This window comes from Notothenia rossii (assembly GCF_949606895.1).
Source record: "Notothenia rossii genome assembly, chromosome: 11".
NCBI lineage: Eukaryota > Metazoa > Chordata > Actinopteri > Perciformes > Nototheniidae > Notothenia > Notothenia rossii.
The window spans coordinates 6,053,869-6,078,606 of record NC_136910.1 but is presented as its reverse complement, the minus strand read 5'-3'; the positions used below and the strand labels follow the sequence as shown (position 1 = coordinate 6,078,606).

The window sequence follows — 24,738 nt, the reverse complement described above, 5'->3', positions numbered from 1 at the left end:
CACTACGTCGTTACTCTCTACCAGCGACGTTCAGTCAGGGGAGGCAGAGCCTCACCTTTCATACTTCAATGTAACGGAAAAACAACTAAAGAAAAACTAAATAGTAATAATAATAAAATGTCTCCACTGATCTGTGTTGTATATGTGATTTATGTATGATTCCAATCGCTTTTTATAGTCAAAATCAGCTAATTTGCCGAGCTCCGCTACAACTACAGCTATAGCGATGAGAAGTGAGGCAGGGATGAGCTCTGCCTCTCGTAAGCCCACAGTAACTGTATGTCACCAATGTAATGTTTGTAGATCCCTTTATTACATTTATCCTCGCCATCCATAGTCTCTAAATAACTTATTTCACGTATATATGATATTTAGGCTCGCTGGTCTCATCCGTCTGAATGTGGTGCACTTTTGCTAAATGTTTTTGACAAATTGCTCGTGTTACCGCCCTTACATGCTAAACTCTTATTGCACTTTTGGTAACGAGCATTGTCCACATCGACACGGCTATAGTTTAACCACACCTCGGAGCGCGTTCTCTCCGCCATCTCCTCCGTGTGTGTGTGTGTGTGTTGCATGCATGTAGCAGCTGCGTCTGTGTAAACTGCCCCGCCCCCTCGCACACAGACGGGGGAGAGAGATCTCTCTTCTGTCAAGATCTAAAAGACGCATGTTGCTGTCTTTTTGCATATTAGAAACGGAGTTGGCGACACTTCAACTGCAATGTAATGTTTGTGTAGCAATACATATGACATATATATATATATATATATATATATCGGCGGCCACAGGTTGTTTATCCTTGACAGTCGCACATGGGCACACACTGAGTGTTTTCATATTCAGCAAATGTGTACACGCTAAACTGCAGACTTCAAGAAGAAATAATACTTTCATTCTCTCACGGCAAAAGTTACTTTACTTACTATAAAAACTCACGGTAAAAAAATGCACTCCCTGTTCCATTGTCATGAAGGTGGAATCTAACTATATCCAGAATAAGTTTGATTGGATCCAGGCTAGAAACATGTTTATTTCTGCTGTAAAGTTGGGCATTTTAACATGGGGGTCTATGGGAATTGCTCCTTTCTGCATCCATCCTCTGTTGGCCACTAGATGAACTGCAGTTTGTGGCACTTCCTTCTGGGCTTCCCGGCTCTGCGCTATGAAGCGCTGATTGGCTGTGGGTGGGCCAGACGTGCATGTGCATGCTGTGGGTGGGCCAGAGGTGCATGTCTTTTGTTCATTGCCGTTGTATGATGAGACCAGTGGCGTAGCTGTGGGTGGGCCCCACCACAGCTACGCCACTGGTCTCATCATACAACGGCAATGAAGAAAAGCACCAGGGGAGGCAGCCATAACCTCTGCCGCACTGAAGGGGGCGCGCGTGAGCCCACAGGTTCTTGTTGCTACTGTTATTCTACGCAGAGACGGTAGGCGCAAACAACAAACTAGACTTTTCAAACTAGAGGAAGATAAGGAGGACTTTTACAAAAAAGTAATAGAGATTGTTGTCCAGAAGGATAGCATGGACTTCATCTTCAAGTCAAGGTAAGACCACAATTGTAATGAAAATGGGATCTTACTAAGAGAGAACAATCCAATATTTAGATTTTGGGTATCCTTTTGTTGAACGGTCTGTTTAAAATGAGTCGAAGCATCAGACTAAAAAAGCTTTTGAAAATAGCCGAATATTTCGATTAAGGTCAAAATATAATATTTGTAGATCTGACTCTGAAAGAGTCAGTGCCTCACCAGCCATGAACCTCACCGCACGTCACTGCTCTCTACATAAAGTAACTCGTTACTTTACTCGTTACTTTACTCGCAGGGCCGGCCCGCCCCTCCCTACAGGCAGATCACGCAGACTGCGCCGCACCTACAGTGTAACCGCGCCACAGCTTTGCCTCTGCGAGACTCCACTTGCCCCCAAATTAATAAAGAAGACATAGCCTAACACAAGTCTTTATTTTGATATGCTCTTTAATAAAATAGGCTACCAGCCTACCACAACAAGCTAACAGTCTGTGAAACGTAAAGACACTAATTCATGAAACCAGTTCAAGACGCATTATTCTTATTTGTATCATTCTTTATGAGCGCAGTAACGGTAAGGTATCTAATTACTTATTTATTTAGTATTCCGTAACTTAGTAACAGAGATGATCAAACTAAATTGGTAGAGACATGGCAGAATTCATACAATGAAGCGGGACATTGAACTGTTCACCCGTGAGAGGGCGATACAAGAAAAGAGAGCGAGCGGCCCCGTTGAGGGAGTTTACAGATGAAAAGACACAGAAAGACAGAAGCACTATAACAACAGGCTATATTTAGATGTTTTTTTTGTAAATAACCGACGATTTCAAGAGGAAGTAAAGTCCCCTGGTTTGTCCCTTATACCCTAACTGCCATGAGACAACTCAAAATCAAGTTTCCAAAATCCGACACTGAGGTGGTCTTAACGCACCGGCAGATGACAACGCTGACAAAGTGTGTTTCCCGGAGCGAGACGCTACAATACTAATTGTGGGCTCATCATGTTGATTCGGCTACAACAGAAAAAAGAAAAAGAAACTCTCGCTCTCTCCAGAGGGGCAGGTTAGCCAAAAAGACCAAACGGGCCGTTGCCCGGGCAACATTAGCCCGTACCTGTGTACGTCCCTGCAGCAGTGAATAACAGCTTCTGGCCTGGACACAGTTTGCACCTCACCGTCACATTCCTGTCTATTCTTCGGACGGACTCAAGATAATGGGCATACCTCCACCCCTCGAAAGTTATCGCTGACTCATCCATGTTTATGCAGCACTGCACGTGGAGATGTGGACACGCAAATCGCGCAGATTAGTACATATAAACCTGCGGCGGAAACCCTTCTTGTCTGTCAGTGTGATTATGACTTATTTTTATAAAAGTAACGAAGTAACGCGTGTTGGGGCAATGTTAGTAACTGTAGTGTGATTACTGAACGCGTTACATTACTCTGTTACCGTGTAACGTGTTACACCCAACTCTGCACACAACACTTTAACCTGCTGCATTTGAATCACTTTAAGAGCTGTATACTTTTCTCCTGTCAGGTGGAGAAACATTCAATAACTCGGAACAACAAGAGCTTAATGGCCAACTCTCCGATAAGGACAATAATGACCCTAAGAGTAAGTACACAGCAATCATGTGTTATTCTATTTCTACTTTATTTAAGTCTTTAAAAAATTGAATACACTTGTTTGTTGTCAGCACTGGATAAGTTTAACGCAGTTTTTGTCATAAGGTAATAAAACTGATAGATAAGTTACTTGTGTAAATGTATAAAGCATTCATCTTATTTATAAATTATAATGATGACCTTTCAGTGACCTACAGATATGTCAATAAGACAAGACTTATTTGCAAAAGTCAAATGTTTTTGCTAACATGTGAACAGAAGTATAAGTACGTTTGGATAGTGGCTGGCATGAAGATAACTTTATACCAGATTTGATAAAGCCGTAAGTAGACCCCCTGTGGAGCAGTAGCGTGGCGTGGGGAAAAATTTAGGGGAAGCCAATTTTTTTGGAGGGGGGGGGGGCTGGTCAATAACGTAACCAGATGAGTGATTTCAGCGCCCGGTAACATTTTACACACATTTGTATCATACAGATGCAGGACTTTTACACGCCTGTTATCTGACCGACAGGTCCGCACGCACTCTCCAGCTGAAACTCTCTCGTCTTATTAATTTAAGCATTTCTTATTAATGTATGCAGTCAAAATCCTCAAGTTTCTGCTTCAAGGAAGCACTCTGTGCAATGGTCTCTTTGTCCCATCCCTGCTCTGTCATTATCCTGTCAAAAGCGATACAGAGCGACCCGCGTCCTTCATGGATGGCCTGTACTGCGCGGCTTTTAAAGTTCCACCTCACAGCAGAACCCCCTGGTACACGCACAGCTCGATCAACTTCAGACAGTAGTGCTGATCTCTTACATGAACGTGAGAAAAAATTGTGGAAGGCATCGAGATTGGCAAAAAACAGTTTGGCTGCTTGAATGTTGTTTGTGCCTTAGCATAACAGTGGATGAATAGCGCATTGGGGCAGTGTGCTTTCACTAAAGCCTGAACGCCACCGTGCTGTCCGCTCATGCAGACATGAGCTCCATCATAAGTCTGACAAATCAATTTGTTTGTTGGACTGTAGTTCCCGATGGCTCTCATGACAACTGATGTTACAGCTTTTGCGTCTCTTTCTAAGCCGACATCAAAAAAGCAGAGGAAACGTTCACACACACTGCCTTTTTCATTCACGTATCTGATTATGATAGTGAGTTGGCACTTATTGGAGATGTCTGATGTGTCATCCACTTGTACAGCAATGAAAGGACAAATCTTTATTTCTTTATCAGTCTCATCCTGGATACAACGAGCTATGCTCTCAATGATGTCATTTTGTATGGAGTTTCATCTGCTTTAATTTTTAGTTGCTGCTGTAGCGGAAGTTTAGTGAAGTTATTCTTAATTAAGTATGCCAAATCTCCTCCCTCCATCATGCTTCATTTGCTTGATCATTTCTAACGGCGGTGATGACAGTTACAGTACTACGTAGTAAAACTGATGTCGATGCGATTTGATTGGATTGTGAGGAAAGGGATTTTGCCTCACAATCCAATCAAATCGCCAGCCTCAAGGGGAAGCCGGAGGCGGCCTGCTTCCCTTGGCATGGCCCTGACCAATCACAGATTGGCAGGGGCATGACGTGGGCCTCATCTGATTGGTCAATCCCTCCATTTTTTTTCACCAAGGGAAGCCAGATTTGGCTGGCCTCCTCTCGCAACACTGAATGCAATCTACTGTTTCACCATAACATCTAGAGGGGCGCTGTTTCACTCTTTGTAAAATACTCAAATGAGAATGGGAGAGAGACGGAGAGACGGTCCGGCAGGAACACACAGCAAAGGAGAATTACCGAAACAAAACAAAGTGTTTTTATTTATTTATTTAAATTATAACTACAATCAGAAAAAACAGGGGCCTCCGGGAGAAAACGCCACTGCTGTGGAGTCCAACACTGGTGATGATGAGATGAGGAAGATGCTGAAGCTCTGCATGTGATATAGAGTGGTTTTCTGATGAGCTCAGCTTTGGCACCAGGTATGTTAACTAAAGATATTTAGGGTGTAGTAAAAAGGCTAAATTGACAGACAGCAACTACATGACTGGCTGATAGAGATCATGGTAACATGTGGATGGTTTAACTGAAAGAAGTACCTTTCTGACAGAGGTATTGTCTTGTTATCATCCCAATAGAATCCTGCCGTAATCATGAAATTTTGAACAACCTGAACCTGACCCAGAATAAGGAGTTGCACTCAATGGTTCGACCTGGAGACCCCCTCAATAATACAGTAGTATACCTTTATATGTCACTCCGAGGCATTCTAGATGTGGTAAGTTTTTTCATAAAGCTTTGTTTAATTGATAATATTCGATCCCGTCAAGAAGGGTACGTTTTTTCGTTTTTTGTGGAAATTAAAGCCATGTGCCCAGGATTTTTTTTTTTTGCTGTGGATGCAACTCTTATCTCAATAAATAAACAAAAATAAAATACAATATGATCAAACCCTGTAAACACACGGTAAATAGATAAAGAGAAAAAAGCAATTGGTGTCAGTGACATCAAACTAATATGTAGGGTAAGCTAATACAAAAGGAACAGAATAACACCTCAACATACATTTCTACATAGCACGCTAATCATTTTGTAGTGACACAAAAGCGGTTCTGGTACCAACTGCCTCAAGGAAAAAGCCATGTGCTAGCGCTTTAATAGCTTACACCACGTATTGCCATCCATGCTGATGGAAGCATATAACACCTAAAATAATGTAACAAATTCACTCAGAAGATTATGGGAAAGACTTCTGGTTTTAAAAGTATACTTCCCCTGCTAAAAAATCGGAGTAGTACAAATACACTTGCATACACGGCTGAACTATGTTGCTTCTGATTGGGTCTCATATATACTTGGTGCCTTCAAATTTCCTGTACATGCTAAACTGCAGAATATTATGTGAGTGCCCTGAGCAACAAGTCCTCCAACTCATACGACCAAATGGGCCGGTTGTTCAGGCGCTTAATACGTCCTATAATTAAGTTTTAAAGTTTTCGCTCTCTAGTGCTCCCGTTGAATGCTAACGTTACAGATGTTCGTTTATTCACAAATAACCCTCTCTGTAAAATCCTAAATTTTAGGATAGTTTGTTCATTAAAACGCTTTTCGATTAGATTTCTAGCGAGAAGTGTATATTGTACTTTTAGAATCCACGTCCAGTCGATATGTAGGATCTATAGTTTGATCGATATTACGAAGATGATTTGAGGTATGCGGCAGCCTCCATGTAAAGTTACGGGTTGAAAACAGTATTTCTGGTCTCGACGTTTTCAAAATAAAACCAATGATCAAATGATTTAACAATGATATCTGCAGTACTCATCAACTAAAAAACATCAGTTTATCCTTGTTAATTATACGAAATGTATTGGTTTAAATTGTGTACAATGCTTTTGTGTTTTCCCCATAGGTTTTTCTCTTTCGATTCTGAGAGACATCTTTCTTTTTTCAGAGGTTTTGATAGGCTATAACATCGATTGTTTTAGCCACAATGCATGTTGGGAAATGGTGTTTTTGCGATATGAAATCTGATTTTTTTTTTTTTAAATAAAATAATACTTTATTCCGAGTGTTCTTGCTTTTCTCTTTGAAAGTCATCACATAACGGCCTTGTAGTACACGGTTCGGCTGCATTAAATATTACATATCTGCCGTAGATATTTATTTATAGAGCCCTGATCAGAAGACCTTTTGACAAACTGTAAGAAATGCCGCCAAAACTGAATACGTGACGTGGATCATAAATATATTAGCAATTAAACAACATCTTCCATTTCTTTTCACACAATACGTCCCCTTGCAGTATCAACACTAATTCGGCTGACTTTTATATTTGATCCAATTAGTAGATTATAGTTATATTTACACCTTAAACGGTGCACAGCTGATAGAAAGGGATTTTTTTGTAGTTTTTAAAGATATTATTTACTACCTTTCCAACTCCTCGTGCAGTTGACTGTTACAGGTCTATACAGGTTCATGGTACAATGCATAAGCTTCAAATCGAGAGACTGAAACTGTATTGTCCTTTACTGTTCTGATTTAATTTCACAATAACGTTAATAGTCATATTATGTTTGATATGTTTTATTAAATACACCACTGTTTTTTTAACCTGCGCCGCCTAGTGGTTAAAGCACGTTATTGAATTTTGTTGTTGAATACGTTTTATTTGATGAAAACATTTAAATATTAAGAGTAGCCTACATACAACATTGGGGGAAAGTAGAAGGTCAATGATAGAAATATAGAATAGAAAATATCAAGAAGATACTGTAGTGATCTCTAGAATAAACCAGTTTAGTGCAGGACGTCCAAAGATATTAACAGGAGGATGTGCAAAACAGACAAACTAATAAGACTTTATTTAAACATTAAAGAATACTTTAAGTTAAGGTCTTCTTTTGAATAAGAAAAAAACGTTGGGGTTATCCACAGATAAATATGAAGTCTGACAAAGTACTTAACGTCCAATATATTGCATAGTTTATTTTGGCTCTTGACCATCACCTTCCCTGAATTTGAGTCAGGTGTAACTAAAGTCTGATTTAAGGGTTGTTTATATTTCACATCATTAATCAGAATCTGCAAAGTAACTAAAAGAAATGCTGTGGAGTAAAAATACCAGGTTAACCTCTGACTTGTAGTGGAGTAGAACAAAGTAGGGGGAGAGCGGGGCTGGTTGGCACACTTTTCACTCTCTGTCATATTTCTCAGTCATGCTTTATGTTAAAATAGTCTAGCCAGTACCAACTGAAAGATTAAGATCTCAGCTATAAAAAGAGATACATTTTATGTTCATAAATGATTCCTAAAATTATTGTATTCATGAATAAAGTCATGTTGTGCACTTGTGCCAACCAGCCCCAGCACGGGGTTGGTTGGCACACACTTAAAATGCTATAGTTACAAATAATTAAGTGACAAAAAAACCTAATTTGAGTATTTAATTCATACAAGAACCAGAAAACATAAACATTCAACACAATGTTTGCCCATTTTTAACCAAATAACAGTTTGTATAGTGTGTGTGATGTGAAGTCTATGTGTGAGTGTGTGTGGGTGTGTGTATGTGTATGAGCGGCACTGAAGCCAAACTTCCCCAGGCCGGTTATTCCCATAGACCTCTAAACAAACGAGACCATATTAATTTGAACCAAATAACAGTTTTTATAGTGTGAGTATGTGTATGAATGTGGATGTGCGTGTTTGTATGTGTGTGAGTGTTGGCGTCTGTGTGTGTGTGTGTGTGTGTGTGTGTGTGTGTGTGTGTGTGTGTGTGTGTGTGTGTGTGTGTGTGTGTGTGTGTGTGTGTGTGTGTGTGTGTGTGTGTGTGTGTGTGTGTGTGTGTGTGTGTGTGTGTGTGTGTGTGTGTGTGTGTGTGTGTGTGTGTGTGTGTGTGTGTGTGTGTGTTTGTGTGTGTGTCTGTGTCTGTGTCTGTGTCTGTGTGTGGTGTTAGAAGTGACAGAATTAATGCAGTATGATTTAAGATTATACAAATTAGTGTTTCAATGCCTGTATCTCAATCAGAGTCACATGAATCACAATTCTGGCAGATAAAGTTTGGTTGACCTGCAGTGCATAACTCGTGTGCCCACTTCTTACAAAATAGGCACTGAAGCCACACTTCCCTAGGCCGGCTATTCCCATAGGACTCTAAACACACCAAACAGTAGTCATCATCCTCAGACTCCGACTCAGATGATCTAATTTTCTTACTCTTTTTAGGAGCAGGAGCTTTGGATGGAGCTTTTGGTTGTGGTTTCTTGCTCTTTTTGAAAAGCCTCTTCTTTTTTGTTCTGGCCTTTTGCTCTTCGAGTTGTCTTTTGACTGGTGTGTCAGTCAGGATGGCGGTCTTCCTCTTCCTCCTGACGGCACCACCAACTTTCCTAGGTCCAGCTTTAGGGAAAGGCCGCAGGTCTTCTGGGGTGCAGAGACCTCTCCCAGTGCCTGCAGAAAAACCACTTGGTCCAGGCACAGCATCATCAGTATCTGGGTGAAGCTGTTGCACAGCATCGTCAGTATCTGGGTGAAGCTGTTGCACAGCATCGTCAGTATCTGGGTGAAGCTGTTGCACAGCATTGTCAGTATCTGGGTGAAGCTGTTGCACAGCATTGTCAGTATCTGGGTGAAGCTGTTGCACAGCATTGTCAGTATCTGGGTGAAGCTGTTGCACAGCATTGTCAGTATCTGGGTGAAGCTGTTGCACAGCATTGTCAGTATCTGGGTGAAGCTGTTGCACAGCATTGTCAGTGTCAGGGTGCAGCTCATCAGGGGCAGCAACAAGATTCGCAGTTGGGACTGGGTTTGCCCGGTCTGTAACAAAAGATGGGGCAAAGTCCTGCTCTGGAAACACATCTCTGTTGAAGGGGAAAATTCCTGTCACCCTGAATCCTGCTTGGCTGTTCATTGGGCTTGCAGCCAATGGGTATGCTGTGGCGACAACGCCAGGCACATCATAGATTGACATGGGTTTGCCAGGGTTGTTAAGCATCCATGCCTCGCAAGCTGTGTTGACATACCTCTTTAGAGGCCCATACACTGTGCGGTCAAGAGGCTGTAGCCGGTTGGAACAGTGGGGGGGGAATGACAGCATGACGACACCATTCTCTTTGGCATAGTTCAAGCCACCGATGGAGAGATGGGACTCATGGTTGTCAAGCATTAGAAGACATGGCTTCTCTTTTGTGCATTTTGTGTTTGCCACAAAATGCTTCAGGAATTCAATGAAATTGTCCTCTTTCATCCATCCTGATGGGTTTGCACCTCCTTTGCAACCCGTAGGACCATTCTGAATAAAATGGTCCCTGAAATGCACCCTCGGGAAGACAAAATATGGAGGAATGCTGTTCCCTGTGGCTGAAACGGCACAGGCGAGGCTCAGCAGAGGTAATTGACCCCACTTGCTTGTACCCCCGCCTGGCAATGACCTTGTTCGGTCTATGGACAGTTGTTATACCTGTCTCGTCCATATTCCAGATGTCACCTGGAGGAAACTTGTGCCTGCGCATCACCATTTCAAGGTTGTCAAAGAAGGCTGTGACATTCACCTTATTGAAGCTCGTGGCACGAGCAAGGCTTGTGGCCTCTGGCTTCCTGATGGAAAGAGAAGGGTGCCTCTTCAAAAAGCCAGTAAACCAATCACAGCCGGCCTGCTGTAGCTCTATCCAAGACTCAGGCACCTTGATGTTGCGTGCCACAGCAAGCTGAAAGGCTAGCTTTTTCACCTCCCTGGGTGAAAGGCCAAAATATATGTCGGCTGACTTGCACAGATATGCAACCAGCTCCCTTTCCACATCTGTGGAAAACATTTGTCGGTTCTTAATGTAACCAACAGCTACACTTAGCTCTTTCTTGCCTTCAATTTCATCCTGGCTTATTTTTTGGCAGTATCTGCTAAGTGTGCGGTATGGTATTTGGAAGTCCATAGCTGTACTCCTGATGCTTTGGTTTTGTGTCTTCACCTGTCTGGCTGCCTCTAGCATAACCTGTGCTGGTGTCTTTCCTCGCTCTGTTTTTCTTAAAAAAATCCTGACCATTTTAACCCCTACAAGAAAATTTTAAATGTTTAAAAATGATTCCAAATACAAAATTAATATTTGCAATACATTTAATTTAATATGCAATACATTTAATAGATCTTGAGCAATGAACATACAATCCTGATAAAAAAGACACAGATAATGTATTATAATATAACATAAAACATAATATAATAGTATTATATAATATTCATTATGTTTAACATTTGTAAAATGCATAAGTTAATACAATTGTAAACAAATGGCTATACCGGGGTTGGTTGGCACATGTGCCAACCAACCCCAAAATCAGTGTGCCAACCAACCCCACCCATATTAGGACACCCCTCTTAACTAAAATGATGTTAGCCAGCTTGCACCACTCACCACAAACTTTCAAATTTCATATACAAATATAGCTGATTCCTATGTCTATCAACTGAAATGAATATAATTTCTGTATCTCTATGTAACACAGCTCTATAATGTATTCAGTGGGGGGGGCATTTTTTTTGTTTTGACACTGCAAAATGTAAAAGTTGTCCTCACCTCAAAAGATAGTGACCTTCAGATGTTTTGATAGAATTAGAATGTTCAGGTCAAGAGGTCAATCATTTTAATGTAACATTTTTTGGACAGTGCCCTCTACAGGCCTGGGAAATAACTGTGTGCCAACCAACCCCTGTGCCAACCAGCCCCGCTCTCCCTGGGGGGTCTGGAGCCGGGGTCTGGAGCTGGGAGCTGGACCCGTCCAATTCCAGTTTTGGAAAGTCTGCCGTGGTTCCATTCCATTTCATAGAGCTGTTTGATGCTCAGCGTAACCTTGTCGCACTGTCACTCCAACATCCAATCACAGGGCTTGATGACTAATCACGGGGTTTGTAAAGCAAGGCGGATGTTGTAGTCCCGAACGATAGCTGGGGATTCTGGGTAGTGTAGTGTCTTCGGAAACTGTAGTGTCTAAATTCCGAAAAAACAATTTGTTTCTCTGAATCGAAAGTTAAAAACACAAAAGCATTGTACACCATTTAAACCAATCAATATTGTGTAATTAACAAGAATAAACTGAGTTTTTTTAGTGGATGAGTAATGCAGATATCACTGTGTAATCATTTGACAGTGAGGGGAATATATCCGGTTTTATTATGAAAACTTCGAGACCTGAAAAGCTGTTTTCACCCAGGCTAACTTTACATACACGTAGCTGCATACACGTTCTCCTGGCGAGACCTCAAATCATCTTCGTAATATCTATCAAACTATAGATCCTACACATCGACTGGACGTGGATTCTAAGAGTACAATATACACTTCTCGCCAGAAATCGGATCAAAAAGCATTTTAATGGCCAAACTATTCCACAATCTAGGATTTTCCAGAGAGGGTTATTTGTAAATAAACGTCCCTCCATAGCGTTTGCAATGAACGGGCCGGGAGCATGTTGTTTCTTACACGACCACTAGAGCAACTCTAGTGGTCGTGTAAGAAACAACACACACTTTAAAACGTGTCTCTGGGTCCTAATAAGGGAATGAACAATCGGCCCATATGGTCGTTTTTTGTAGGAGGATAGGCTGGCCCTGTGGCCTACTCCAGAGGTCTAAAGGCTAACAACATCAAATACTGGGAAGCACAAGTGTTTTGTAACCTTTTGACTCACAGGGCTTAATTCAGCTTTGTAGTCTCATCAGGTTTATACAGCACTAACTACATTTGGTTTAGACATGTGTATGTCCTTCTTCCTCGAATCTTATATATTTTTTATTTTATATCCAAACTGTCAGAGTGAAATGTTAATTGTGCTGCCGTAAAGATGTTGACACATTTCTTTTGCTTACAGAGAGAGATTGACCAGACTTTGGTTTCCTACATTTGGATTTATATGGTGAGTTGTCTTTGAGAAAGACGGCAGTTTTCATGATCATCATTGGTGAAAGTTATTTTAATTTAACTGCATCTTTTCAGCTTTTATTTCTCTTTCTCCCCCTTCTTCCTTCCTTTCTTCCGGATCTCCTTCCTTCTTTGTTTTTCTCTGTAGAGATGGAGAGATCCTGACATACATTGGAATTCAGATGAATTTTGTGGAATTACATATCTAGTTCTTCCTGCTGATTTGTTGTGGAAACCAGATCTGATGATTGAAGAGATGTAAGTTTGAATGTTTGTGCTTACTCACAAATACACACACTCACAACAGAAACTGATGATAGAGCGTGTTACTGTTAGGAAGGACACACAAGCTAAATCATTTGGATGTAAAAACGATTGTGCTACAACTTTCAAACATGTTATATTATTCCAATTATATTTTTTAAACAAATGTGTTGTATTTTACAATCGTATCACTCTCTTGGAACAGACTTACTTCTATGTTTTCAATGTTCTACTTTTTTAGAAGATATGTCAGGCTTAATGTTGGAGTAATATTGCACTCGAAAAACATTAAATATCTTACTTAATACACACCATTAGGGTTTAATTAATATGTACATGGAATAATTAATACAATATTTGCTTGTTACACAAACAAGGGAGAGACAAAGGGTCAAGGGTCAAGTTTATTTTATTTGTATAGCACATTTTAAGATCACAATTCAAAGTGCTTCACATAGGCATTCAACACATAATAATTAAAAACAAAACAAACACAGAATCTAAATCACACAAAAAAAAGAAACTTCATAAAAGCGATAAAATCCTGGTGGTAACTTAAAGTGCAATGATAAGGCACGGTTAACCTTGATTTAAAAGAACCCAGGGTTGGGGCGAACCTCAACATTTCAGGCAGTTTGCATAAGTGGTGCATAAAAACTAAAAGCTGCTTCTGCAAATGTAGTTCTGACTCTGGGGACGACGAGTAAACCCGCTCCTGTTGATCTGAGAGCTCTGGCTGGCTCGTAACAGTGAAGCATCTCTGACATGTATTTTGGTCTCAATCCATTAATTGTTTTGTATGTTGAAAGTAGGATTTTGAAGTGTATCCTTTGTGTAATACGAAGCCAGTGCAGATCTTGTAGAACTGAGGTGATGTTGGGTCATAAGTGTTTTCAGTCTGGCTATGGTTTTTACGTGATAAAAAGCTGATTTTGGGATACCTTTGATGTGTTTTTTGAAATTTAAATCAGAGTCCATAACTACACCAAGGTTTCTGACATTGTCTGATGTTTTTAACAGTATTTTTTCTAATTGAGTTCTGATAGTGGCCCGTTCCTTTTTGGCACCAAAAACAATTGTTTCCGTTTTGTCGTTATTAAGTTGCAGGAAATTGTGATTCATCCGGGTGCTGATTGGTTGTATGCAGCATTTCAGAGATTCTAATGGTCCTTTGTCGTCAGGGTTTATTGTGATATAAATGTGTGTCATCTGCATAGCTATGGTAGGATATGTATTGTTTCACGATACGAGCAAGTGGGAGCATGTAAATATCGAACAGAACTGGACCGAGAATCGAACCTTGGGGAACTCCACATGTCATGGGTGTTTTTTTGATATTTGGAAGGACCAACGGATACAAAAACCTCTCTGTCCCACAGATACGATTCAAACCAGTGAAGGGCTTTGTCAGATAGTCCAACCCAGTTTTCCAATCCGTCCAGTAAAATGTTGTGGTCAACTGTATCAAATACAGCACTGAGGTCCAGCAATATTAGGACTGATATTTTGCTTTTGTCAGTGTTCAAGTAAATGTCATTTAGAACTTTAGTATGGTGTTGTAACCTTTCGGGTGACTTATTAGGCTGCAATTGTTTTTGAACTACTTAGTAACCTACAAGGTACTCGTATATTGTTTCTATATACCAAGACAGAAAAAGTAGGAAAAACAATGTAACTTTGCTGAGAATGAAATAAATAATGAAGCAGACTGCCTAAGTGACATGAGCCGGGGTACTCATTTTTAAGAGGTTGATATACTTTATATTGTTATACCTTGTTGATTTCTATATTTAAAGAACCAGCGGAAAACTAGTGTCTCAATCTCCATATCAGTGTTTCCTGCTTTATTTTGAAAAGTGATCACCCCCTGTGTTATGTCTGTTTTTACTTCCTGTCTCCGTGTCTTCCAGACTGTTTGGTTACCTGATTCTGTTCACATGGTGCCTTTGTGTTATTACTGCCCCGCCGAGACGTGTCTTGTCCTTGTGATTAGTTCTTCATATATTGAGTTCTGGTTTTCTGTTGGTGTTTGTCAGACCCTTGTTTTGTTCATGGGGAGGTTTCTGTTTAGTTTGGTTTGCCTTGCCTGCCCTGCCTTGCCCTGCTCTGTTTATTCCTGGTAACCTACATTAATCCTGTACGTGGGCCCACCCTGCTCTGCTCTCCTGCATGACAACTAGAGTAAACTAAAGAGTTTAACAGTATCAATGTTAAGGTAGATTTATGTTAAATGGTTTATATGTATGTGTCCTGAATGTATTTTCCTACAGGAGGGTGAAGGACAAGACTCCTCAGAGTCCTTTTGTCACCCTTCACTCTGATGGTAACATTGAAGATGAGAATTACCTTACGGTGGTCAGCACATGCAAGATGCAAGTTTACAAATTTCCCTTCGACGTTCAGAACTGCAGCTTGTCTTTCAAGTCAATTGTATACAATGGTGAGCCTTCGAAAGCTAGAAAGCAATCTAAATTGTGTGTGTGTGTGTGTGTGTGTGTGTGTGCGCGCCCACATGCATTTCTTCTTTGTTGACCGGATAAGAAAACCCATATTATTTTCACTTCAGATGATGGCATTACGTTTGACGTCATTGGCACCAATGAACATTTGACTAAGTGGACTCTTGAAGATATGGGGAACCAGTATGAGTGGCTGTTCCTCAACTTGACAGTCAACACAACAACTCTCACCATCAATAATTTTAATCAAAGCAGGATTATTTATACTGTAAGTATTGAGGACATTTTAATGTCAAAATGTGTTTCTTCTGGCAAATATTTGCATGTAGATTTCTGATATTCCACTTGCTGCTTTTGCATTTAACCTGCAATATAAAAAGCAGAATTAAACACTGGCACATTTATAATATGATGGAAATGTGTGACTGCCAGTTTAGAGGACAGTTTGCAGGAGTTATTTATTCTACTTAAACCAACATCTACAGCTTTTCTTTTTTGGACACTGGGTGTAAACGGAAACAATTAGTCAAACTGTTTCTTATTGTTGAGGAAATATTTTCCTAGGCCCATACCTTTGACCCAGTTTCTCAGTTTGTACTGCCCTCACTGAGCACAGGCCTACAAACTTGGGCTGCTGTGCTCTCAGTGTTTGGTCTCCCTGTCCCTGCCTGTTGGCGTCAGCTGATAGAGGTGTTATAGTGCTTTGCCTGCTTTATCTTGTAATGCACAATGTAGATTATTCTCTCAGAGCTATATACAGGGGTCTGGGGTAGAGATCTTCAGAATTGGATTGGCAACCGCTGTGTCAACTCGTGGCACAGCACCTGTCTTGTGAATTCTCCGGCCGAAGCTCCAAATAAACCATCAGTGTTTGCCATCAAAGTTCCAGCTCTCCCCCTGTCTCTCTGAGTTTCGTCTCCATTGCTTCAGAAGTTTCCATCACACTTATGAACACATACATTAGTACTGGAGCAACATTGAAATTAATTTGTTTCTGAACACCTTGGCAATTGAAGCTCAATATTCACTACTATTTTTAGTTCTGTTTTCGGTCTCTACCATCTCCTTAGGGGAATATGTGTCTCCTTAGCTGCTGAATGCATGATTAAATTCTCCAGACGTTTGTTGCAGCAGTGTGTTTATCAATCCATTACCAAAATATAATGTAATATAATATAAAACATAAATTCTCCAAATGTCAGTAAAATAAATTCTGCCATATTCCACACAAAGCAGCTCCACTGATGAATTAATTGATGAAAATAGTTTAGATTTTTACAATGTAAATGTCTAATAAAGGTATTCTGATTCTGATTTAACATAATTTACTTAAAAAAGATTTATTTGAGTATCATGAACCAACTGACCATTAGAAGTTTCACAGATCACGATGAAGAGGCGTTCTGTCCTTTACATCGCCAACTTCTTAGTGCCCATCCTTTTCTTCTTCTGTCTGGACTTGGCCTCCTTCCTGATCTCAGACAGCGGGGGCGAGAAGCTCAGCTTCAAGGTCACTGTGCTGCTCGCTGTCACTGTGATGCAGCTTATTCTCAATGACATTCTGCCTTCCTCTTCAGAGAGGATACCGCTTATAGGTAAAGCAACTCAGTCATTATTTGATTTCACTTTCATTTCCATTAAGCAGAAACAACACATGAACTGATTTAGTTTCTTGTCATTGGTGTCACTTTCATGACGTTGCCTTTTCTCTTTAGCGCTCTTCTGCATTGGGATATTTGGTTTGATGATGATCAGCCTTCTGGAGACGATTTTGGTGATGTATCTGATTGATAGAGACTCTGCACCTGAAGAAAACCAGGCAGATAAAGGCCTGAGTAAGGACTGTGGAGACAAACAGGGCAACTACTGTATGATGGACACTTTATTTATATTATTTGAATACACAAAGAAAAATGTAGGACTAATAATCCATCTTCTGAACATGCCGTTGTCATGTGTCAACAATTTCCTTTCAGATGTGAAGAAATGGACTCACTGTGCTTCTGTGTGTAATGTGTCTGATGAACCGCCATCTGAAGTGCTGTCGTTGGGCAAAGAGGTGAGGATTGGGTTACTCTGTAAAGGGAATGTGTGCCTAAATTTAAAAAAAATAAACTAAAATAAATACTAGTACAGTATAAAACAGTTTAGGGTTACTCACAGTTTCAGAGGTTTGTTTGTGGGAAGAGATGTTGCCGTTGGATTATGAATGTGAAATATTTGTATTCTTTGAGCACAATGGACACAAATCAAGAATGTTAAAGGTTGAACCGTTTTCTATTTGTAATGGTTCATAATCTTGTTAATGATCAATCCACCAAAAACCGTCTGCAGGACAAAAGAAGCCAACTGATGGAGGAGTCCGATTCCCTGGAGAAGCTCCCAGATGAGCTGAGTGAGGCGGTGAAAGCACTCTCTCTGCTCCTCAGCAGGAAGGAAGAAAGGACGCCCGACTACTGGACCAGGGTGGCTAAAAAATTGGACATCATTTTCTTTTTTGTCTATGTCATAGTGTCCGCTCTGTTTTTGGTTATCATCTGTTCAGAATGGATGAATGCAAACGACGAGTAGTGGTAAACAATTGGGGTCTATTCAGAAACATGTTTTTTTTACTAACTGACTTGTATCTTTGCAAGTTTGTCACCGGAGAGAATTGATGATACATTCTTCTACTGAAGGCAGCACATGTCTGTGGAATAAACTTGCAAAACTAGAGTCTGTCACAAATTCAAAAGCCAAACATATCCACAGGGAAACAGTCTACTAAATTAACTATTGCTTCAAACACTAACCCTTTCGATCATCTAAACTTTATATTGATCACCTTTTGACAAACTTTAAAACCTGTCTCCAGGCTGACTTGATGAGGACATTGCTTCAATTAAAATGTTCTTTAACGCATCTGTAGTCAGTTTCACATCCGTAGTTTAAGTTGGTTAGTCAGAACCAACGTTTTAAACAAAACTCGTTGTTAATTTTAAGAGGGGGTCGAGGGTTCAACTGACTTGTTAGGAATCAATACATGAACCCACAGGGGGAAACCATTAATCAACAGTTATTTATGATTAATGACAGCAAGTTATGCTATGCTCAATAAAGAGTATGCAGCCATATATTACTATTATAAATATTAACTTAAGATGGGCAGACACTTTGCGTTGTAATTAATCTACTACATTGTGCTATGTCACATTACACATTTTAATCTTCCTTTAATGTCGATGTTCACGCATAACACTATATCGATCACTTGAACAGCCATGGTGTAACCGTACAAAGAAGTATTGTAAATGTAATGGCATGTTCTCTTAATTGTTGAACATTAAGAGGCTTTCCAATTCTGCAAGTGAGTGTTCTAGTCTGTAGATCTTGTGAGAACTGTGTGCTGTCCCTCTACCTGTCAACTATGTGCCCTTATATACAACCTTCTGCATCTAATCACAAGCCCTAAGTGTCTAGAATAATACTGCCTGATATATCTATCATAATCAAATGAAATGCCAACAATTTACATAAATATCTCCTACAGTAAAGTGACAGTAATATATGACTTTATATTATATATTGAAAACTGTGAGTGTTGCTTCTTTGTGGAAATGCTATGGAAACACTATTATTGACTATTCCACCATACTAAACAAGTATACTTTTATTAAGGCTTTACATTAGTATCTTCTTCTATAGTTCAAGTCATTTTACCTTAGCTTGTTGTGGTTTAAAATAAAAATTACATCTGCAGTACATAATGTATTTACATGAAATATTAATCCTGCCATCTCGTTCTACAACATTTTAGACTTCATACTAATCAAATAAAAAATTCAAACAAAATGTTTTTTAATCTATTTGTGTATGTGTTTATTCTTTGTTTGTTAGTGTGTTTGGTTGTGTGTGTCCTGCAGTTGTCAGGGTTTGGGAAAAATAGGACACAAGTGCAACCCTCCGGTATCACTGTGGACTTTTTTGTCCATATGGGTCCTTTTTAGGTAAAAGCATGCAATCACGTGTATCTTAGATTCATTTAAATGTATTACACGTATAATTAAGTGGCAACAAAATATAAATAACTAATGTCATGCAAACATATTAATATTTGCTTGATTCCAGTGTTGAATTACGCACAACTATATACAAACCTTAAGGCAGTGGTTCTCAAACTTTTTCTGTCAGGCCCCCCCAACACAAGTCAGGGTCAGTGGCGGCGTCAGAGATTTCTTTTGGGGGTGCTGTGGGGTAGCTTGACGTTTCATAGAGGGTACTCATTAATGTACCGGTCGCCACAGTGGAATGTTCTACTGCAACAATCCCCACGCAAATACACAGTGTACCCGCAACTGTTGCAATGAAGGCTCGATAATCAGCTCATGGCATATAGGTGTAAGCAGGGGTAAAGTGCTATTTTTATAGGTGGTGTATGGACCTCTTCTAGGGGGGTCCGGGGGCAAGCTCCCCCGGGAAGATTTATTTTTAAATATTGAAGTTAAAAGCATCAATCTGGTGCACTTTGAGAGCAAAATGAAGAGTTCTATGGATACCTCTCTCAACACCCATTTGAAACAGAACTGTAAACAGGTTTACTCTTTCCTTTTGGATATTTTACAAATCACCCTTTTAAACTTTATTATTTTTTTACTGTCATATAGTATTTTAAACCTATTTTTCATTTATTCTCTTATTTTTTTATAACTATAATGATCATATAAACATGTGCCTCGGAAATAATTGTTTACATTAATGGTGACCAAAACGTTTGAGACCCACTGAGATAACACTGAGAGAGTCCTTTAGCTCACTGAGCCGCTCAGTCTGACAGGAGAGGGCTCTCCTCCACCTTGTTGTTGAAAAAACTCCTTATATCCGTTACCGTAGCTCGCTAGCACCAGAAGCTAACAACAACGATCTCCGGTACCGGTGCGCTCTCTCTCTCGCATGCACACAAAATGGCTCGTTCCACACACACACATAGCCAAGCTTTAATGAAACACAGAGACCCAGACGTAATAGTACTGTACTGTATCATATTATTTTCGAATCCATAATTTTTCAAATTATGAAATATATTTTCTTTTACTTTTGTTTTTGTTTTTTAATATCCATTTTTCCTCCTAGTCTCTCGCGTGTCACGCCTCTGCGCCCCACTTTTGGAACCACTGCACTTAATGGATTTTAAGATTCTGAAGTATTATCCTAAAAACTCAATAACTTAGATTATTATTAATAATTCTACTGAATATTTTTTGTCCGCTTACCTTAGAAACGTAAAATGCTACAGCAGTGTACAGATGGGGAGCAACAGACGTAGGTTAGCCAGCTAGCATCACAGAGCAGCCAGCTCTGCTGAGCATGTTAGCTTAGCTTGTTAGCCTCAGCTATAGCTCAGGGTTGCGTTCCGATAATCCAAAAATCAGCTCCTAAATTCTAACCCTATATCCTATTCCTTGACCTCTGAGTGAAACGTCACGGGGTTAAGGGATAGTGGATAGGAGAATTCAAAAGGACTTAGGAGAAGAGACTGCGGTACTTTAGAGCAGAGGTTCTCAATTGTTTTTCAGCCAAGGACCCCTTACAAGATAGAGAATACACCAAGGACCCCCTCATTCTGATTTGTGATTTTGGGCTATATAAATAAAAATTGACTTGACTTGACTCGACATGTATGTCCCTTGGAATAATCTGATGTAGCCTATTTTTTACACTTCTATAGTCTTAGTTATGTGAAAGAAGAACACAAGAGCAATGTATTAGAAATATATTAGATATGTATTAAAAATATTTGCACCATCTCAACACAGAATACCCATAAAACAATCAATCAATTAGCTGCAAGTAATACTGTACCTAAACAAAATATCAAAGGGAAATCAAGAGAAAAGTGATAATTTGAAGTGCATTTCAGAACACACACACACCACACACACACACACACACACACACACACACACACACACACACACACACACACACACACACACACACACACACACACACAAAGATAACACATCAAGTGTTTCACTCTTAGTTAAAATTAAATGATTTATAAAAGTCTAATAACAAAATAAATGCAGGCTATAAACAATTGAACACATGCCTGCATTGCAACATATATCAAGTAAATTGCAAAACAACTGCAACTGCATTGCTACAATCCCAAACCACTACTTATAATGGCAGCCAGCTCTGGACACTATTGGAGTGATGCAAGGCAGTCCATGAAGCTGATTGCTTCTCTCTGCAAGTGAAGACACACATATCAAACTAAATCAATAAATGCAACATACAGTATCTGACATTTCTGTTGCTCACACACATAACCACACACACACACACACACACACACACACACACACACACACACACACACACACACACACACACACACACACACACACACACACACACACACACACACACACACACACACACACACACACACACACACACACACACACACACACACACACATGGTTTAAAGTGGGCGGGAACGATCCAGAACAGCGTTTCGGCACCTTCGATTAATAAGTAAATAAATCTGATTGGCAGTTTCATACATAATAATGTCAAGCGAGTTCACAGGGCTGCCAACTCTCACACAATTGACATTTTTCACACGCTCTCAGCCACAAGTCCATTTTCTCAAGCAGTGAAAAACAAATTCATAACTGATAATGTCATGGTGCGAAAAGAGGACACTACTGCACATTGCGCAACAGCAGCACCAGGCAGCAGACCATCTGAATAGCGAGAAATATACACAAATGTATTATATTGTAACTTATTCCCATGCATGTTGCTCAAAGTAATCTCAGTCAGTCTCACTTCTGCGGCTCTCCCTCTCCTCTCGCGCCAGTGCGATGAGCCGCGCAGAGCCGGACACATCAGTGGACTCATCCAATTGAACCGCGAATTTAGACCCTCTCAGTCTTTCCAGCAGTTGTGATTTGATATCAGCAGACATGTCCTAAATTCGTCATCTGCTCTTTAGCAGAAACAGACGTAACATTAACCATCCGTTGTTGTTGCTGGCTGTAGTCCTCGCCCTTCCTCTCAAAAAAAGCCCGGTCTTTTTTTACATAATCTGGATGCTTGGTCTCGAGGTGCCTCTTCAATTTGGCAGGCTTCATCGCCTCATTGGCAAGACACCGCAGGCATATCAGACATTTCGGTTTCCCTTCCACTTCAATAAATCCTTATTGGAGATACTCCTCATCGTATTTCCTTACTTTTGTTTTTTGTTTTTCATTTACTTCATTTGTAGCCGTAACCTGTCGTTTTAAAAATCGGTCCATCTTCGTAGTATGCTAGCCGTGTTATATCTCTATGATGCTAGCAGTGGCGCTCTCTGACTGACGTACCAGTTATTGTTGTTTCCATGGTAACGAGTGACGCGCTTGATTTTTAAATGTATAGATTTGTTAGATTAGAACGTAATCTATGAACTATTTTAGATTAAAAAAATAAAATATTATTTGTTGAACTATGAAGCCTTTTGTAAAAAAAAAAAAAATGAAAAAAAAATGATATCATGATCATTTAAATTAATGAATCTGAAAACTTTTCACGGACCCCCTGGCAGAGTGCCACGGACCCCCGGGGGGTCGCGGACCCCACTTTGAGAACCACTGCTTTAGAGAATCCGAATGCACTTTCACTATCTGACGTGTTTATGATGCGCCAGCGGACGTCATTGTGTGCGTCTGCTGCTGCGGTGAAACTATGGAAACTACAGTGTTCTATACAACGGACTACAACATGGATGTTTAATAAGAACGAGGGACTCATCTAGAGAATCTGCACCGTGCTCTGATGTTGTTGCTTTATGCTTTATGAACGTGGACAACAGAGAAACATATTCTTCATGACCAAAGTTGTAAGTTAAATTTATGCTCGTCACCCTCTCCCTCCGGTCCACATTAATACAAATGATCCCAATACGTATGATTGTATGAAAATATCTTAAAATCAATACAAATGTATTTATTATAAACGTTAGTCCTTAACATCTATCACTGTGTACATCACCATTCAAACATCTTTTAAAAGTTGAACAAACCCCACACAGCTCAGTGAAATGTTGACTTTATTTGATCATTTCAGTAAAAACTAACGTTCATATTTCTCTTTTTGATTATAATACTGATGAACGTTCAAAATAAAGCACTTTGGCAACTTACCACATACGTTTTAAAATGCTTAATAAGCACTCTAACTTTCATGATATAATTTCTCCGTCATAATCGTTTGTTTCCGTGAATGGCCGACTGTTATGTGACGCAAATGCTGCGGCTGCAAGGCATTGTGGGGCAGCATTTTCTCCTCTCCTTTCGGTATGGGAGGTCCAGTGGTTCCTAAGCTAAAGGAGGTTATAAAGGAAGTTTGAAACCTCCTTTCCTTTCATTTGGAGAATTGGAACGGCACTTAACATGGCTGCCACTGACGTACTTCCGGGTCATTTCACTCCGTTAGGAAGGTTCCTAAACTAAATGGACTATTGGAACGCAACCCTGGAGTTTCCAGCTTGGTGACAACAGGTCCCGCCTCTCTGCCCTTATTTGGATCGGGCGGGAGTTAGACTCTGACGCCACTGTTGAGACGGCAGTGGCCGACTCCGCCTACTAAGGGCTTCACAGCAACTGCAAAATTCTATGGGTGACGTCACGGACACTACGTCCATTTATACAGTCTATGGTCCAAATCCCAGCAGTCCCTTTTGTTGCAGAAAATATCACTTGCAATCTGTGTTTTATTCACCTCTGAAGTAAGGGTTTGTTTTAGTTTGGGCATTCAAATGATCAAACGGCCATTCCCAATGTCAACGATGAACCCCTGCAGATTATCTGATGTCACCTGGTAAATACCTGCGAGTGCAAGATATCAAAAAAAATAAAATACAATGAGACAGCACTACAATGACACATCCTATTACCTTGGTGGCAAATGTTGAATACAGTATGGATTTGTGACTTTTTATTTTACATATATAAATAAATATTTGCAGCCTGATAATACATTTTTTTGTGGAGGAATTAAAGGAAACTGCTGAGCCAAGTATCTGATAAAAACAAAAACTGAAGATGTGGTACTGTGGCTTAGTTGGTAAAGCGCCTGTCTAACAGGAGATCCTCCGGCGCAGACTGAAAAACCATCTCTTTCGACTCCACTTTGAGCGATAGAATTACTAACAAAAGGGTTTACTGTTATAAAGACCACCAGGATTCGAATTAAAGTACCCTCCAACTTGCTCCAACAAAGCACTTATATACTAATAAAGGACTGGCTTATCTAAAGCCAGTATAGCACTTGAAATGTTTTGGCTCTATGAAACCTGATGTACTTATATGATTCTGTTTTCTTCAAGTTTGCATCTTCTTGGTTGAATCCACTTATTGTAAATCGCTTTGGATTAAAGCGTCAGCTAAATTCAATGTAATGTAATGTAATGTAATCCTGGGTTCAAAT

At 40.0% G+C, this 24,738-nt stretch overlaps 1 protein-coding gene and 1 long non-coding RNA gene across 3 annotated transcripts; one reads left to right on the top strand and one right to left on the bottom strand.

The window, feature by feature from the left end:
* The first annotated feature begins 12,121 nt into the window (after positions 1 to 12,121).
* On the top strand, positions 12,122 to 18,032 carry LOC307024892 (5-hydroxytryptamine receptor 3A-like). 2 transcript variants are annotated; one of them, XM_079659358.1, is made up of 8 exons: positions 12,122 to 12,554; positions 12,708 to 12,817; positions 15,094 to 15,263; positions 15,390 to 15,550; positions 16,667 to 16,877; positions 16,998 to 17,150; positions 17,259 to 17,341; positions 17,617 to 18,032. In XM_079659358.1, exons 1-8 carry the CDS (start codon positions 12,483 to 12,485, stop codon positions 17,851 to 17,853), a joined length of 1,197 nt encoding a protein of 398 aa, XP_079515484.1. In that variant the 5' UTR covers positions 12,122 to 12,482; the 3' UTR covers positions 17,854 to 18,032. The 2 variants fall into 2 exon arrangements, with proteins under 2 accessions (XP_079515484.1, XP_079515483.1); XM_079659357.1 differs by having other exon boundaries at positions 16,998 to 17,341.
* On the bottom strand, positions 16,949 to 23,078 carry LOC307024894. Its single transcript, XR_013804020.1, has 3 exons — positions 20,532 to 23,078; positions 17,279 to 17,377; positions 16,949 to 17,087 (listed from the first exon to the last, which is right to left on the bottom strand). It is a non-coding gene; the product is annotated as an uncharacterized lncRNA (long non-coding RNA).
* Positions 23,079 to 24,738: the final 1,660 nt, after the last annotated feature.

Excerpts from the sequence above, each read along its gene's own strand:
- LOC307024892 (XM_079659357.1), top strand. The coding sequence starts at position 12,483 with ATGTTGACACATTTCTTTTGCTTACAGAGAGAGATTGACCAGACTTTG. Across the intron at positions 12,555-12,707 it reads CCTACATTTGGATTTATATG|AGATGGAGAGATCCTGACAT; the intron begins GTGAGTTGTCTT and ends TTTTCTCTGTAG. Across the intron at positions 17,342-17,616 it reads TGCTGTCGTTGGGCAAAGAG|GACAAAAGAAGCCAACTGAT; the intron begins GTGAGGATTGGG and ends AACCGTCTGCAG.